Genomic DNA, 18,517 nt, shown 5'->3' on the forward strand with positions numbered 1-18,517 from the left:
AGATAGTCATTAATTTTTAAGCACTGAAAATCACACTGAAATATATAAAGCCAAAAATGGTCAATAATGCAAAAAGAGTATTATAAATTATAATCAAAATTTCACATTTTCCCAGAAATCAAGCAGACCAAAAAAAAAAAAAAGAGTAAAGCTACAGTGATTTAAATAACGCAATTGAGTTAATATGTATAGATAAAATAACAGATAAAGAACACATACATATACTCCTATACAGAAGTATATAATGTATATGAATTAGAGAACTTTACATACAGCATTGATGTATACATACAGACTTCTTTAGACCAAAAAAAGAAACAAAAAGGGAAAAAAAGAGCATCCTTTCTCCTCAAATGCCTGGGTGGCAGGTACAAAATCTGATTATGTCTATACCAGGTCAAACAAAAATGTGCATCCCCATTTATACAGTAATGTGAATCCAAACAATAATTTTCCCCTAGCATGCTGACATAGTGGTGGTGCGGACGAAGAAAAATATGCATCCTCATAAACTGTAATTAAGCAGATAAGTTGAGACAGAGTTTCCGGAGCAATCTGACAGTAAACCTAACGTTTTAAATGCACATGCCCAACGACCTAGCAATTCTACTTCTGGGAATTGATCCAACAGAGATACTTATAGAAGTGTATGTGCAAAATGTATGCACAGTAATTGTCTGATGCCAATTTGGGGCTATAAATAGGGCCGCACTATAAATAGTGCTGCAACCACAGAAATAGCCATCTACAAGCTATGGAAAAGAGAAAGTCAGATTGATATCCATACTAACATCAAAAGATGCTCATAATGCATTAAAATGTGAAAAATAAAACACAGAACCCACACATGGAATGATTACTCTCTATTAAACGTTTACACACACACCCCCATACGTTCAGGCACAGGAAAAAGGCAGGCTGCCAGCTCCACAGCGGCCCCTCCGAGTGGGAGGGAGAGAGCTGGGCACCATTCAATCCTGACTTTACATGCTTCGATCCAGACCCCTTAATTTTGTTTTACAATGACCATATATCATTTCTTTATATCAATCAATAAGTCAGCAATTTAAATCAATAAAGCCTTTATATCTAAATACAACCAAGGGTCCTGCTTTCCAGAGCCTGCAGATAACTCCAATCCAGGCCAAGGGGAGGTGTGAGAACATTCTGGGGAAGTCCCAAAAGAGAGACCCAGATCCTCAGCCTCAGCCTCCACTCTGAGCCGAACCCGGAGACGCCGGGGTCTCTTGGATGTCTAGCATTTGTCCGGGGGCCGCAACCTGCCCTCTCACACAAACTCAGGACAGACCTACTATCTAAGTGTCCCCAAAGGCCTCGCTGCACTGGAAGCAGATGCCGGCTGGGCAGAGCACTGCACAAGTCCCGCAAGAGGCTGAGAGCTGTCAAGAGGCCAAGGCAGGACTCAGGCTTCCATAGGGTGTGTGCACTGTGACTCTGCCAGGGGAGAAAGAGACATCCTAAATACATGTGCCCATAACACGCTTCTGAAGCTAAGAGCCAGACAAAGGTGGTTTCAATCCTGTTTGGCTACGTGTTAGCTCTGTGACCTTAGACAAGTCACATCCTCCCTCCAGCTCTGAGACCGCTGCGGCAGCGTGAAGACAAAGTGCTTGTAAAATGCTTAGCACAGCACCTAACGAGGAGCACTCAATCCCAGGAGCCATTCCTGAGGCCACCCCGAGGGGCGCGACCTCTGTGCTTCTCAGACTCAGCCCAGAGGCCCGGTTACAGGAGCAATGCTGTCCCCCCGAGACCCCAGAACCAAAGAAACTGGATAAGACATTCACTCTCCAAACTTCAAATTGACCTTTAAACATGACCCCACTAAGGCGCAATGCTTTTCTCCTGGCATCAAAGAAACGTGTGTGCCACGCAAGTCGGCCTGCAGAGCAAGGCCAGAGACTTCACCCCATATCCCCGCAACGCCTTTATCAGTGGTCCTTTCACTGAGAGGAAGCACAAACGACCTTCTTTGCACTTGGTGCTGTCATAAACCAACAGTGGCCATTATTAAGAAAAGCAAAAGTCCAAAATCCGGCAAGCAAGCCGCGGGCACGGCGCCCCCATTTCCGTGGAGCAGAGCGCGCTGTCTGCCGGGACAAGGGCCGGGCCTTACCTGGATGGCTTTGGGAGCTCATGCTAGCAGCTCACTCCTTCAAGCGGTTCAAAATGGCTCAAAATTTCCACGTAAACAAGCTCCAAAGTTCCACCAACACATGCAAGTACCGCCACGGCAGGCTTGGACCACAGCCACAGAAGCTCCGAGCCTCGCTGACCACGTCTCGCAGGCCACGTGATCCCACAGGAGGGCAGGGTCTCCCACCAGGTCTCAGGAAGGAGGTGACCTGTGGGGCTAGAGAAAGAAGAGAGGCTTCCATGAGGATGCAGGGCTCTTGTCCGGACAGCAACATCCAGCTAAGGAAACTGATTTAGTGTTTTTCTCTCTTGTTTTGACCATGGATTGGTGAAACAGTTCATATGGAATAGTTTCTACCCATACAAACCACTTGGAATCTGTTAGCAAATATGTGTATTTACTACGTGTAAAATACATATTATGTGTAAAATGGTGTCTGTAGAGTAGAGTTTCTCAGTCTCGGGACTAATCGACAGAAAGTGTTTTAAAAGAAAAATCAGGTTAAGCCCACTCCTGCCACACGTTTTTTCATTTCGGCACACTCCCATCCAGCCTGTATCCACAAACATTTGTGACACAGTTGCAATCACAAAATTTAAGTCTGACTTCAGCTTCCCTCACTTAACACACCTTAAATGTTTCCCCATGTTTCCATCTTTATAATTACCATTTTTTCAGTGTATTTCCATTTTCTAATGATAAAAGTAACGCGTGCTCATCAGAGTGTTTAAAAAGTCATCCACGATGCCATCACACAGAGGCCAACACTTGCTAAACATTCTGACTTTTTTTTCTTTGCCTTCTGCCCATACAGACTGCCAGCTCTACAGCTGCACATCCTCTTCTCTTTGTTGATTTCACAGTCGAGAATTTTCCAGTGTCATTAACAACTCTTGGTAGTACCTTTTGAAGGGCTGCTTCCCGTCCATTTGTGATAGAAGCTGCCCCTCCCCCACTACAGGTGGTCCTGATGAGCCTGCCCGTCACAGGGCACTGTGGCCAGACCAAAGGGTGGCACGTGACTCGAGCTCAGCTCATCAAATCCTCTGTCCAAGACCAGACTCTTCCATAGGTCAGTCACGGAACAGAAGGGCCCAGAGACAAGTCCAAGAAGTCCAGACAGCAAGGGTTGGCCTCTGTGATGGGCTCATGGATGACTTTTTAAACTGTTCTGTGACTCACAGGTATTACTTTTATAATTAGATTATGGAAATCGAGAAAACGGTAAGGATGAAGATTCTCCTATTGACCTGTCTCAAGGCGCTTCTGAGGCCTCTCTCTCATCTCTTCCTTTAACCATGAGACAACTCCCTGTCCTTGATTAAATTATTCAAGGATTTTCACCCCTATTGCTTATAACCAAAGAACCCTAACTAACTCATCGTGTAAGGGATTACTCACTGAACGTCGGCTATTGAGGCGGTTTCCAATTATATGTTATCTGTAACTCTGTGAATAATATCTTTACGATTATTGTTCTATATCTGGTTATTTCCTTAGGCAACACAGTGACTTATTTATCTCAGGTTCAGAATTCTTACTCATCTCTTGATCAGAATGAAACATCATTGTCTGAAAGGCAACGTAGACGGTATATTGCAAACCACTGCAAATCTCAGATGGCTCTGTATCCTTCACACAAAAATCACAACTTGGCTGGGTATAAAAGTCTCAGATCACAAACATTTCTCCCTCCAAATCTTTAAACACTGCCCCACCCTCCGCACAGCAGAGAACTCCAAGTGCAGCTTAACAGCATCTCCTTTCTAGGTCACCCTTGGGGACCGAGTTCCAGTGATGCTGTTGTTGTTGTCATTTTCTTCTGTTAGGACTCTGCTAGGATTTTTTTTTTCCTTAATCTTGAAATTCAAAACTGCTGTCAGAAGATATACGGTAAGAGTCTCTTTGTATTTATTTTGCTCCAAACATGAACCTTTCAAGACATACAGGTCTTCTCTCTGCTCAGGAAAATGCTCCCCAAGGACACTATGATGATTATTTGTGTTAAACTTGCTGTGGCATCTTCTGAGACTCCTTACTATCTGGCTGGCAGCTCGCCATCGTATCTGGCCTCTCTCACCACTGGCACATCTGTTGTTTATTCTGCATTCCCAGGCCTGTTCTCAAGTATGTTCTCCACATCGCTGCTGCTATTTTCCACAATATCTTATAAGGACACACGTCACACTGGATGAGGGGCTTCACTGACTCCAATATGACCTCAATGTAACCTAAATGATCACATCTGCAACAAGCCTATTTCCAAATAGGGTCACACTCTGAGGTCCTGGGGTTAGGACTTCAATAAATCTTTTTTGGAGGGGACACAATTCAACCCATAACACCCGGTATGCACTGCACCCAGGACCCTTCCTGACTGCTCCCATACTAGCCTACCCAATGTTGTAGGAACTCAAATGGTTCCAGAAAGCAACCTGGGCCCATCATTTCACAATGCTCTCCATTGTACCCAGACCATGTTCTACATAGACCAGCCCCTTCTGGAAGCTATCAGGATCAATGGAGGGGTCCACATGGGGCAGAGAGGCATAGGGTTTGAAAAGCAGCTCCATGCAGCACAGGGACAGCTTCCCAGGGTTCCAGCTGGTCTGGAGGGTGACCATAAACCACAGGAGACACAGTGGGGAAGGAGGGTGTCCCTCCCTGCTCTCAGGTGAGCCGCTATCGGCATCATTTGGCCCAGGTCCTCCGACTTCAGCCACAGTGAGTCTATCAGCAGACCCTGCGCCCTGGGTCTCTGAGGGGAACCCAAAAGGCTTTTCAGAAACTTCCAGTCAGTTGTTGGTGGGAAGTACAGCATAACGGCTAAGAGCATAGAGGTGAAAACGAGAAATGCCAGGATCCTGGGCTCCAGATTTGAACCTCAGATCCCCATCTTAACATGAAGGTGACCTTGGGAGAGTTATGTGATCTCTCTGTGCCCCGCTTCCTAACCTACAGGAATGGGAATGAAGATGGAGAAACAGTGCTATGAACATCACAGGGGTGTGGTTCTAAATGGGTTAACAGAGGAGAAGCACCACGTCAGCGCTGGCACATCAGAAGAGTCCCAATATTAGCTATTGATGCTACCGCTATTTATTTTAAACCAAAAGCTTCTAATAAAGTTTTGACAATTAAAAATTTCCCTGGAGACAATCAGAACTCTGCTTCTAGCCAAAACAGAGTAACAAAGACCAAATTTACTCTCCCACATGAAACAGATAAAATAAATGAAACTATGGTTTTCAGACATTGGAAACCAGGCAACACAGGATGGTAATCCTGGAGAAGAGAAACAAACGAGATGAGCCCCACAGTCGTCCCGGGTGTCTGCCCGGAGAGAGTGTCCCGGCTGTAGGGCAGGGAGGACACTGAAAACATCTGCAGAAGTATGGCTTAAAAGTTCCCAAATTTGATGAAAACTATAAACCCGTAGATCCAAGAAATTCAACAAACTCCAAGCACAAAATACATGAAGACTCCCCAAGGCACAACATAGTCGAATTTCTTAACATGAGTCTTCAGACAATGTCTTAAAAGCAGTTGGGAAGAAAAGTCCCATCACAGACAGAAAGACAAAAATTAGAACAACGGCAGACTGCTCAGGGGAAAGAATGCAAGCCAGGAGACAGTGGGGCAACATTTTCCAAAGCAAAGAGGGAGGGGAAGAAACACAACTGCCAGCCTAGAATGCTATTTGTTACTTCTATCAAGTGGATTCTGAGTCCTGGGACCCCACGTACAGCAGAGCGGAACCCTGTTTGTCTCTCTGCGCCATCCTCTCACCTTCTGGTGCTCTATCAGACAATGCTCCACTGCTATTCATAGGGTTTTCACGGCCAATTTTTTCAGAAGTGGGTGGCCAGGTCCTTCTTCCTAGTCTGTCTTTGTCTGGAAGTTCCACTGAAACCTGTCCACCATGGGTGACCCTGCTGGTATTTGAAATCTCGGTGGCACAGCTTTCGAATCCCAGCAACATGCAGCTGCCACGGTGAGACAACCGACAGACAGGCGGTGTTGTTCCCTGACTGGGACACAAACCTGGGCCAGAGCGGGGAGAGCACCAGATCTTAACTAGACCACCAGAGCTGGCTCTAGGATGCTATACTCAGCGAAAATATCTTTCAAAAACAAAGGTGAAACAGAGATGTTTTCAGATATTCAAAAGCTGAAAATATTCATCACCAGCAGACCTGCATTAAAGAAATATTAAAGGAGTCCTTCAGGCAGAAGGAAAACAGCAGCAGGTGGAAACACACATCTACGTAGAGTGAAGAGCATCGGAAATGGCAACCATGTAGGTAAACTTATAAAAGTTTATATGTATATAGGGGACATATATACATACAAAAGATTCTTCTCTTATGTTGAATCTCTTTAAAAGACAACTGTTTAAAGCAAAATAATAACGTATTGAGAAGTTTATATCATATGCATTAATAAAACACATGTCAAAAATAACAGAGACGAGGAGGGAGAAATGGAAGTATACACAATGTCTCTACACTAGATGTGAAGTGGGGTAACATCACTTGATGGGAGACTGTGGTGATGAGCTGAAGATGACACAATAAACCCTAAAGCACCACTTCAAAGAAAAAAAAGAAATAGCATTCTACATATATGTACATATGTGTGAATATATATAAAGTTATACATATATGTTACATATATACATATAAACAGTTAACAAGTCAGTAAAGGAAATAAACTACAATCATAAAAATGCTCAATGCAAACGAAAGAAAAAGAGGAGAAAGAACAAAAAAGACAAGTGACAAACACAAAACGAATAGCAGATTGGCAGCTTTAAAGCCAGCTCCATCAATGAGCACAACAAGTGGTCTCAACACGCTGATTCAAGGGCAGACATGGTGAGACTGGAGAAAAAAGCCAGACCCTACTTTGTCAGAGTGTAACGAGGAACCGTGTCGGAGGCAGGGCTGAAAATGGTTTGGAGGGGGAGGTGGTGCATTTTATACGTAAAATAAACCTTTCCCGAGCATCACAGAGCCAACTATATGTGCCTACAAGCAACCCATCTAAGTATGAAGACACAAATGGGTAAAAAGTAAAAGATGAAAAAAGACATACCATGCAAATACTAAGCAAAATGACGCTCTAACGGTTACATTAATACCATCAAAGTAAGTTTTAAAGAAAGACTATCACCAGAGATAAAGAAGGCCATTTCATGATGATAAAGGGTCAATTCATCAAGAGGACATGGCAATCCTAAACATTTATGCACCTGATAACAGAACTTCATACATGAAGCAAAAATTAATGAAGTATAGAGAAATGGACAAACCTATAGTTTTAGCTGGAAATTTCGACACCCTGCTCTCGGCAATTGTTAGCACAAGCAGACGGAAAATTAGTAAGAACAGGGAGGACTTGAACAACACTACCACCCAACCTGCCTGACAGGACGCTTCTAGAGGACTCTACAAACAGCAGCAGAGCCACACTCCTCACACTCTTTTCAAATGCACACAGAATGTTTACCAACAGAGACCATCTTTCGGGCCATAAAACAAGTCTGGATAAATTTAAAAGGACTCAAGTCAAGTCATGCAAAGTATGTCCTCTGACTACTCGAAATTAAATTAGAAATAAATAAGAAAGATATCTCGAAAACTCCAAATATTTAGAAAATAAATATGCTTCATAGGTCAAAGAAGAAATTACAACAGAAATTAGAACGTGTTTTGAAACGAAGGAAAATGAAAACACAACATATCAACATCTGTAAAGCTCAGAGGGAAGTCTACAGCACTGAAGGCCTATATTACCGATGAAGGTCTCATGTCAGTGACCTCAGGTTTCACCTTAAGAAGGTAGAAAAAGGATAAATCAAACCCAAAATAAGCAAAAAAAGAGACAACAAAGAGCAGAAATCCACGAAATAGAAAAGAGAAAAATCAATGAAACTAAAAGCTGATTCTTTGAGATAATAAAATTAATAACCTCTACCTAAACAGATCCAGAAAAATAGAGAAAGAAGACAAATTAACAATATGAAGAATGAGACAGAGGATTAACTATAGACCCTGCATATATTAAATGCACAGTAAGGGAATACTATGAACAACTTTATGCCAACAAATTTGAGAATTTAGACGAAACAAACAAATGCCTTAAAACCCAAACTACGGAGCTCACTAAAGAAGAGAGAGACCACAATCAATGCATTGGGCATCTTTATGGAGGCTGATGATATTTGACTTCCTTCCTTTCTTCTGCATTGATTAATTAGGATTCTGCTGCAAGGATGAGCTGTCATCTCTCCATCTTTCTATTTAATCAATTACTTCTATCAGTATGCACTCATGAACATTTATTTTATTCTGTGTGTTATACTCCAATACTATCATTATGTATTTTGTTGCTAGAGCTTTGGCCACTGGCAGCTCCTACGTTTTTCTGACAAGCTCCCACACCCCAATCTTTTTCTTTTTTTTAGCACCTCCTTACTTTCTGGTTCCACAAGAGGTCCCTGTCACAGGCCTGGATCACCCACTTCCCCAGGGAGTCCTGGTTCCCTTCTCTGGAGCACTGTGTGTAGGCACCAAGACCTGGGTGCCAGATGCGTCATCGTAGGCCCTTCCAGCAGACAGCACGCATGCGTACCACTCACACATTTATATTCCTATGTTTATGCTTTTAAAATCATGAATTTATCCTGACCTCGGATTCCAATCCAAGGTCACGGGGTGGATTTCAGTCTCCCCCTTTCCTTATCTTCAACTTATTTCTCCGACAGTGAGAAACCTGGTTCTTATTATCTATGATATTTTTTCTGATTTGTTCTAGGATACACACAAAGTCATTTGAGAATTGTTGGCCCCCACACATGAGACACACATCCACGGACAAGACTCCATCCAGCATTTATATCCAATTCCTTTTGCCTCCAGCCCCACAGTATGCGGTCAGGACACAGTGTTCCAAAGTCCCGCATGTCAGCTCTTGTCTCCCATCCCCCTCAGTGCAGTCGGTTACACACCTGCGATAGAGCCCGATTCATTTGTCAGGATTTGTATTTCATTTTGGGCTCTCCCACATCCTGGTTGGTTTTAACTGTTTGTTTATTTTTTGGATATGTGAAGAGTAAGAAATACAAATTTTTTAAGTGGGGAAAAAAATGTATTCATATTGATATTTGCAATTTAAATTTAAGATTTTACAGGGTTTGAATGCAAATTTCTCCTGCTTACGAAAAAAAGCTTTTGTATTATGGAAATTTCAAACATGTACAAAGTAAACAGCATAGTATAATGAGTCCACAGCACCAGCTTCAACAACCACCAGCCTCCTGACATTCTTGCTTCACCTATGGCCCCTTTTACACACACTGAAATGTCCAAATGTGCAATTTTGAAAGTGGGTACACCTGTGTAACCCAATTACCGCATGAGATTTTTCTTACTTTTAAATGAATTGCCAACCTAATGAGATAAACACCTTTGACGTAATTTCTCCAGAATCCAATTGTGTGATAAACAGTGGGGCTTTGCAGAATACCCTGTCCTCCGTACCCCGGGACGCAGAGGTCCCTGAAGGTGACTGAGCAGTACAGAGTTTAGGCTGCGCTCTGGGACAGGCCGAGGCAACAGTACCAACCCAGATATGGCTTCCCTCCCCAGAGGGGACCCCTCCCAGAGCCAGGGCTCGGACCCTGAGGAGTGCCAAGGAGAATACATCCTTCCACTCAGCCCACTCCCAGCCTTGGGGCTCCCCTGTGGCCACCAGCGGCCCCTGCCAGCCCAGAGTTGGCCATCTCCTGGCTGCCTCTGGTGAAGGCTGTCTCAGAGCCAGGCTGTGCCGAGGCCCACAGCCCCGAGAAAAAGGTAGTGGGAGCTGGGGTTCAGAGAAGCAGAGACAGGAGAATCTGGACGACAGTGGACCCAGAACCAGGAGGCTGAAGGACCAGTTCTAGACCCCGATAGCTGGAACCTCACTGCCCGGTCTGCGAGTCCTTCCTCCAAGGGCGAGAAACCAGAACGCAGTGCTTGAACCAAGAGGTAAGACATCGGGTTCCAGAACGCGGGCCTGTTAGAACATGGTGCACCTGTCAGGGGCTCATGGTTACAAGCAACAGAAATGGACCCTGGAGGATCTAGTCAAACAAAGGAACCTCCTGGAAGGAAGCTGGAGAACCAGCCGGCTGGAGGAATTGGGGGGCAGGAAGCAATGGACAGTCCCCAAGGGAACCTTGTCTGGGACTCCTATCCCAAGGGGCCCACACCTGCTGGGCTGTGTGAGTCAGACCTCCTGGCCAGGGCAGGGACAGACACCTTGCCTGGCAGCCCCACCAAAGTGAACCCAATGGGAAAGAGGTCATTCCCAGAAAGCCGAAACGCTGTGACCAGAAGAAAAAGGAACAGGACTGGGCAGACAAATGCCACAGAGCACCGCAGGGGACCCCCAGGTCGGAGCTGCAGAGACTGGCTCAGCGGGGCCCCAACAGCAGCCACCACAGCTGGGACTACTCAGGTCTTCCCAGCGCCCAGCTTCGGCGGCAGCACTCGGCCAGTTTGGGCTCTAGCCGGCATCTGCTGGCTCGGCTGAGCAACGTCTGCCTCCTGCGCTCGGCTGTAAGTTCCGTGAGAATCAACAGGGACACACTGTCCCTTCACACCACCGTACAGGCTCAGGAGAGAGTGCTGGACCAGGCTGGGAGAGGCCTGAGCTCCATCTGGCCCAGGCTGCTGCAGCGAGCTGGAGGACCTTGCACCAGTCTCCCGCCTTCTCTGGGCTGCTTTTCCCCTGTAAAATTACAGGGTTGGAGTAAGCTGGCATTCGGAGAGTGCTTTCAGTGGAACTCACGGGAGAGGCTTTAGGCAAAAAGGCTCAGCGGGCAAGGCATTTGGGAAACGCCCGTTCTCCAGCACCGCCTAGAGAGCCATGCGCAAGAGCCCACAGCGGCCCTGGAGAGCCAGGCACAAGAAGCCGACCTCCTGCGTCCGTCCCTCTCTGGAAGTCTGCACCCACACATCCGTGGGGCTTGCCCCCCACTTTTCTTGACCTATCTCCGCAGCCCACCACCCCACGCATCGCTCCCCTCACTCTGCTTTCTTCCCCCAAAACTCTATTTTTTTTCTGATATTGACATGCTACACTGTATTTGTTCATTTTTCCTCCATCGTCAGCCCCTGCCACCCCAGCTGGAATGGAACCCCCACGATAGCAGGGATGTGGCTGCACTGCTGGAGCCCAGGGATGCGCACACAGTAGCCATGCAACAAAACTGTGCTGAATTCAACGAACTTCTGAAAAGTTTTCCTGAATCCACTGCAGAAATCACCTCAAAAGGGGCTGAAGTCAAAAGCGAATTGCAAAAGAAACAGTGCTCCACCTTTTGGAGGTCACAGGAAAGAGGCTAAGGGCCACATCTAATGTGGAAGATTCCAGAAATCCAAGCATGGGGGCCTCAGGACAGCCACTGCCTCAGAGAGGACCGCAGGGGCTGCGTGTGATTAGAAAGGAAGGCGACAGGGAACTCAAAGAGCCTTTCATCCCTCAGCACACCCAGGTTAAACAGGAATCCGCACACCTTCGTGAAGACGGTGGGACAGAGGCGGAAATTAAGGAGTTAAGAACAAACTACTTTATCGCTGAAAACTACATTAAACTCCTGACAAAGAAAGCAACAGCACCTCAGCCCCACCAGGAAAGCAAAATCTTTCCCATTCAATCCAAGAGGAGAGCCTATCACTAAAGTTGTCTGACTCGTTTACCATTTTTCTCCTCTTTTCTCCCATTTGCATCAGCATCTCTTAAGGTGGAACGTCTCTGAACAACCCAAGGAATGCTCACAATGTAAAAATACACGAGGAACTTAACATTTTAATAAAATAAAATTCAAGTGTGATACTCTACTAACCAATAGATTATTGCTTTTCTAAGAAAACACACAGACAGCACATGGTACTAAGATCTCAAAAATTACAGGAGCTTAAGGTTTCTGAAACCTATTCATGAAGAACATTTGAAATTCATATCTGTACGTCTCTAAATAAAGCAGATCCTTCTGATAAATGTTAGCAAATGTTGAGCATATTATGACTTGAAATACACTACTTTTATGACGGCCTTCTTTCCTGATTTACGACACAAATCAAAAGCCCACACTCAGGAGGGTGAGAGCAGTGAGGAGTCTGTCATTCTGACCCAGAAGAACCTTAAGAAAGAAAGGCATGGTCGCTCCACTAACCAGGCAGCCACTGACACTAGTATGTATTTATTTAAAGACATCTCTTTCTTTATTTTTATTTCTGCTCCATACAGAATAAATGAAACTAAATGCGTCACTACAGCTTAAGTGTGTGCTAACGTTTCCTTCACCAAACGTTTGAATCTAGGATTACCTACAGTTCTTCCCGCCTGCAGCTGCCCTCGGAAATTTCAGTTGACCCAATTTCACGGAATAGGCCATAAACCTTCCAAAGAGTAAAAGTCTTAGAAACTATAAATCCCTAAGAGAACATTCTTTTAAAAATCTTATTAGGTGACCACAAAGAAATGTGGCAGTGCAAGGAGGACATGTTTTCTCACTCACCACAGTCCTCCGCATCCCGTCACATGGGCAAAGAATGACCACAGCTCAAAGTCCATACTCCTCCCCACCACAGCCTCAGCCTGCCTGGCTGGAGGGGGTGGGGGGGGTGGGGGTGGGAGTGGGGGTACAGCGAGCTGTTAGTCAAACCAAAGAGACGGCCAAGAGCCATGCAGCCTGAAGCACCCCAATGTGGAATGAAGGATGCAAATCATCAGCTGAAGGCATCAGAGAGCCATTCCCTGAATTGGGAATGAGGTCAGGATACCCCCCTCACCACTTCCATTCAACACCATACTGGAGATGCTAGCCAGGGTAACAAGGCAAGAAAAAGAAATGAAAGGCACAAAGAGTAGAAAGGAAAAAGATAACCACATTATTCACAGACAATACACTGTGCACATAGAAAACTCAAAACAATCTACCAGTAACCATAAAAATTCCTAAGTGAACTTAAGATCACTGGTTACAAGGTCGATATACAAAAATCTATTGTATTTCTACATACCAGCAGCAAACAAGTAGAAAATAAGCTTTGAAAGAAGATACCATTTACAATGTCAGCAAATATCCAGGGCTAAATCTCCCGAAAGATATTTAAGAACTTTACACATTAAACTACAAAACATTCTAAGTGAAATTAAAGATTAAATAAATGAAGGAATATACCATGTGCATGCATTGGAAAATCCAATATGGTTAAGATGTCAATGTTTCCCAAATTATTGGTCAATGCAATCTCAATTAAAATCCCACCAGAATTTTTTTGAAAATTGATAAGTTAATTTTAAATTTTACATGGAAGCACAAAGTCTAGCAATCTTGAGGAAAAACAGACCTGGAGGACTTATACTATTAAATATCAGTAATTATTATAATCCTATGTAATTAAGATATTAGCATAAGAATAGACAAAACAAGGAACAGAATATGCCCGAGACCAACACAAATATAGTAATCTTATTCTGGAAGAGCGCACTCCAAATCCACAGGGAATCAGGGTCTTCTCAATAAACAGTGCTTGGGTCAACTGCTATCTGTATGGAAACAGAAACGAACCATGACCAGGGCAGCACCCCATCATGAAAACTAGTGTGAGCTTGACCATGGACCTAAAGGTCAAAGGTAAGGCAACAAAGCCTAGCCCAAAGACAACGAGGAAAACCATCTGCAGGTGAATAAAGATTTTCTCAATAGATTTTAAAAATCTTTTTTTAAGGCACTGACCATAATAGAAAGAAAATGATACATTTTAGTGCAACAAGATTAAGAACTTTGGTTTACCCAAAGGCCCCGTAGAAGAGTAAAAAGTCAGCCTAGAGAACAGGAGAAAATAGTCTGCCCAACATACACCCCACAGAGGACTGGTACCCAAAACACATAAGTAATTTCTAAAATCATTAGGAAGAAGGCAGACAACCCAAATAAAGAATGGGCGAGACGCACAGGTACTTTTTACAAAGGAGGATTCCAAATGGTTAACCACATGAAGAGGGGCTTGGCACCCATAATCACAGGTAAATGCAAATTACAACCATGGCGGGAAACTACAAATGGCTTCAATTTAAAAGCCAAAGCAGAACCAAGTGCTGGCAAGGATGCAGAAGAACTAGAACTGTCATTCTCCGCCCCAAGAGTGGGAACGACAAACCACTCTGCAGCCCACCGTGCGACACATGCCGGGGCCAACAATACACAAACCTGTGCCCCTGCAAAGCCACGCCAGAGGACATACTCGACAGAAATACACACATTTGGTCACCAGGGTCACTTACCAGAATGACACAGCAGCATTAGCTGCGGTCGCCAAAAACTGGAAAGCTCCCAAACGTCCATCAGTAGAATGGACAAATAAATTGCGGTACAGCCATGGGACAGAATACTCTACAGCAGAAGAATAAACAAACCACACCCAGGAGTAGCACCCATGAACCGCACAAACATCATGCTGACAGGAGCAGAGGCACACACAGGAGCACATGCTGTGTGACTCCAGGTGTATAAAACTTGAAACCCCAGGTAAAACTAATCCATGCTGTTAGCAGTTAAGACAGGTGGGGGGAGCGAGTGGAAGGAGGAACAAGGGGGCGCAAGGAATGCTGGCCACGATTTGCTTCCTGGTTCAAGCGAAGGTCAGGGGAGGGTTTCCCTGGTGGAAACTCAGCCGTCTGAACACTCTGGCGAGGAGACAGAGGCACAGAATCGACCACTCAAACACCATCTCGCATCAAAGAAAGATCCAAAACAACGCTTGGCTGCTCTGTTTCACTTGCACTATTTTACTTAGACTTTCTGGGCAATGACAAATATTATGCAGTTCTTGCAGCTACATGCTCACAGTCAGCATGGACATGGGAAATATTTGCCAAATTACCCCCTCTTGAAAGAATTAAACCTCCTGGAAACAGCACAGGACTCATTCCAAGTCCATGACGATCCGATGCAAACACAAGGAGGGCAATTTTAACTGAGGGAATATATGCAAGTCCCAAAGACATCCTAAGTTGTTATCGGACAGAAAAAATATCCATGAAATAATTTTTAATTGGAATATTTTTCAATTGACTAGTTATTTAATTTGAATTTAATTAACTACAACTAATTTAAATTTTAATAAATTTTAATCAAAAAACAAACTCTTGACTAAGTGATTTTTCTGCATCTTATTTATATGGTGAGCTTTTTAAACAAAGATTGTTTTGCTCAGGAAACATTCTCAATGAAATATGGGCTGTCAGGTCTAGCAATTAATTATGTTTTATAAGAGTGTCATTTTATGATAGATGGCCACATAGGAGAAGACAAGATTTTTTTGCCATAATTTGTTGGGACAAATTTATATTTTAGTTTTATAACAGGCTCTACACTTGAAAGTAATAAAACTCCATTTCAGTGCGCTCTAACAGGAGTAACATAAGAAGCATTTCACTAAATCTGACTAACACCAAAGCCACACTGAGCAGAGGGCGAGGGTTCCGTCAGCCCAGACTCCTTCCGTCCACCTTGGCGGGGCCAGACAGCAGGATGCTGAGAGGATCAAGGAGACTGGCAGCAGCAGCAAGCAACACGAGGGCCATCGGGACCCTTATGCACACACGCACAAGCATGCACACACACAGGAACAGTCATCCATCAGGAGCAACACAGCAGCAATTCTCTCTACAAAAGAAAACAGCTCCCAACCTTCTGGATCCCTTTTCCAGAAGGCCATGTCTATTTATTGATAAAAAGCCGCATTCTAGCTTTAACATGTAGAAACTTCTTGATAAAATAAACTTTTTAGATTAAGGGTCCAAATGGATAAAGCGTTCAGATAAAACAATACCTGTTTCCTTTAGCTGCTAAATAACATAATTTCAGAGGAAAGATTCCAGCAGGCAGACAGACAGGGGGCCGGGGGATTTGACTTTTAAGTGTAAAACTCAATGGATCATTTAACATCAAGTGGCCGTGAACCCACATGAGACAACCAAAGGTCAGGGGTGTGCCGGGCAGATGGCAGCAACACCCCCTCGAAAAATGGGGCTGCGATCAGTGTGACACACAGGACAGCCCCAGGGAAGGGGACACACAGCCTCATAACCTTTCAACTGTCTCACCATAAACCCAAGTACACACCGCTTCACCGCCCGCACACATGAAACCCGCCATCACTGACAGTCAGATGAGAAGGAAAACCAGCTTAGTGACAGTGGACTGCGTTGGCCAAATGACTGAGCAACTCCACTGATAAAGGTTAAACCTCCTCCTTATCCTTCTCCCAACCTGACAGAAACCACTGCTTCTAAAAGTGGTTGTCAGAGTGTGGTCCAGGGTTCCTGGGCCGCCTCCCTCAGACCTTTACGACAGGGGACTGTGAAGTCGAAACTGTTCCCACGATGACAGTAAGATGCGACCTGCCTTCCTCGCCCTCATTGCCTCACGAGTGTACAGAGGAGTTTACCAGAGGCTACATGAGGGGTGAAATCACAGCAGATTAAATGCAGAGGCGGGAAGGGAATCCAGCTGTCTTCACCAAGCCAGACATTCCAGGGATGGCAGAAACGTAAAACGATGCCTCTCTTCTCATATATATTTTGTTTTACAAAATGATTATTTTTCATTAAAAAGTACGTTATCTGTATTACTATGTAATGGGTTTGTTTAGTTTTAAATGAATAGTTTTTCAATTTCTGTATTAATTTCCAATACAGTAAATATCAATAGATATAAGTCATTTAAACAACAGCTCATTACGGTCCCCACTAATTTTCAGAGTGTAAGGGCCCCTGAGTCCAGAGTTGGAGAACCACTGCTGTGTAGACGTATTCCCAACATTCTTCCTTAGGAGACTCCGCTTGACGTCTCTAAATGCCAGATACGAGACGTGAAGCCGGCAGAGAAAAGAAAGAACTTAACTGAGGAATTCAAGTAACACTGGCAGAGGCGACTTAAGAAGACCCTGAACTGAACTGAGATCCCAAGGTTTAACATCCCATTGTGCACCATTTTATTTTTTCATTCTTCATGTGGAGGTGGTCTCATCAAGGCAACAGAAGAGCTTCTTGAAATAATTCAGGATTGACAGAAGTCAGACAAATTTGGAAAATTGGAGACAGACCTGACTGTTGGGTCTGAAATGGATGGGCCCACCCACCTGGCCCCGTCAGCTTCCTTCTGGACAGAGAGCTGGGTCCCTGAGAGGGACAGCGGTGTGAAGGGGCCAGGGCCTCTGTGTCTGAACTGCCCACAGTTCTCAGCTTCAGTCCCAATAAATGCGTGTCTGGACCAAGAGCGAGTCCGTGCCCAGAGCTCACACCGCTGGCAGTAAGGGCAGGTGGCTGGGAGCCAAGGGGACATGCGGAAGGGGTATTTCCATCACTGACCCAGTTTCCTAGGAAGTATGGGCAGAATTCAGGGGCTCCTTTAAGTTCCTACTTTCTAAACTTACTTATTGTGACACTGTTTACAAGGAGCACTTTTATTATAATGAAAAAAGCAAAACCACTTCTATTTAAAAAATAAACAAAATTGCTGCAGATCATCAGGTCACGGCTAACAGCCGGCCCCCACTTTCGTTGAGGGACATGCCTACGGGCCTATGGCAGGCACCTGGTACTCAGAGAGGGCGCACGCACCTGGGGCCCGCGCTGCGAGGACAGCACGCCCCATCCTGTGCCAGCAGGCCTGCAGCCATTCTCTCAGGAAGAAGCAGAGAACGTGGTCACTTTCACAAAAAACAACTCAAGAGAAGAGGGGACAATTCAGGGTGCAGAGAAGGAGCTGGAGCCCACGCCACCTGTGGAACTGCGTGAACAGTGCATTTGAGTCCCTCCACCATTAGCCTCCCATCTCCACCTCGGGCCACAGGGACTCCCAGGACGAGCCAGTCCTGTCACTTCCACTCTGTTCTTTCTCCTGGAAAACAGACAATCTGCAACGTGGTTGGCTGCGCACTTCACTTCCAGACAGACGCCTGCCCGCTCCATGAACCTGCAACCGGCAGGTTCCTGATCTTTCCCAAGGGGTCACACGGGGAAATGGATTTAAAAAATACAAATTCGCTACTATGATACCTGACCACGGAGCACCCACAACCACCTGGGGAGCGAAGGGGAAGGAGGAAGCTCCATGCTGATGGGAACATCACAAAGTTCTGGAAGTGTCTGAACGGGAACAGAAGCCCCGACCCCACTGGAAGATCAGGCAGGGGCCCAGCGGCCCCCAGGGTAGGGAGTGCAGGCGTGGTCCTCGGGGACAGGAGACAAACCAACCCAAGGAGCATTTTAAAAGACTGTCACCCAGCAGACCTGCAA

General features: G+C 45.1%; 1 protein-coding gene across 6 annotated transcripts in view; it reads right to left on the minus strand.

Moving 5' to 3' along the window:
- Positions 1-18,517, minus strand: part of HDAC4 (histone deacetylase 4) — a 326,578-nt gene that overhangs the window by 282,638 nt on the left and 25,423 nt on the right. For all 6 annotated transcript variants that reach the window (XM_070618796.1, XM_070618799.1, XM_070618795.1 and 3 more), the window contains exon 2: positions 2,138-2,374. In XM_070618796.1, coding sequence (XP_070474897.1) covers positions 2,138-2,159 — 22 coding nt within the window. In that variant the 5' untranslated portion in view covers positions 2,160-2,374. The remainder of the gene's footprint in view (positions 1-2,137; positions 2,375-18,517) is intronic.

Source organism: Equus przewalskii, chromosome 5 (assembly GCF_037783145.1).
Source record: "Equus przewalskii isolate Varuska chromosome 5, EquPr2, whole genome shotgun sequence".
In the NCBI taxonomy this organism is placed as follows: domain Eukaryota; kingdom Metazoa; phylum Chordata; class Mammalia; order Perissodactyla; family Equidae; genus Equus; species Equus przewalskii.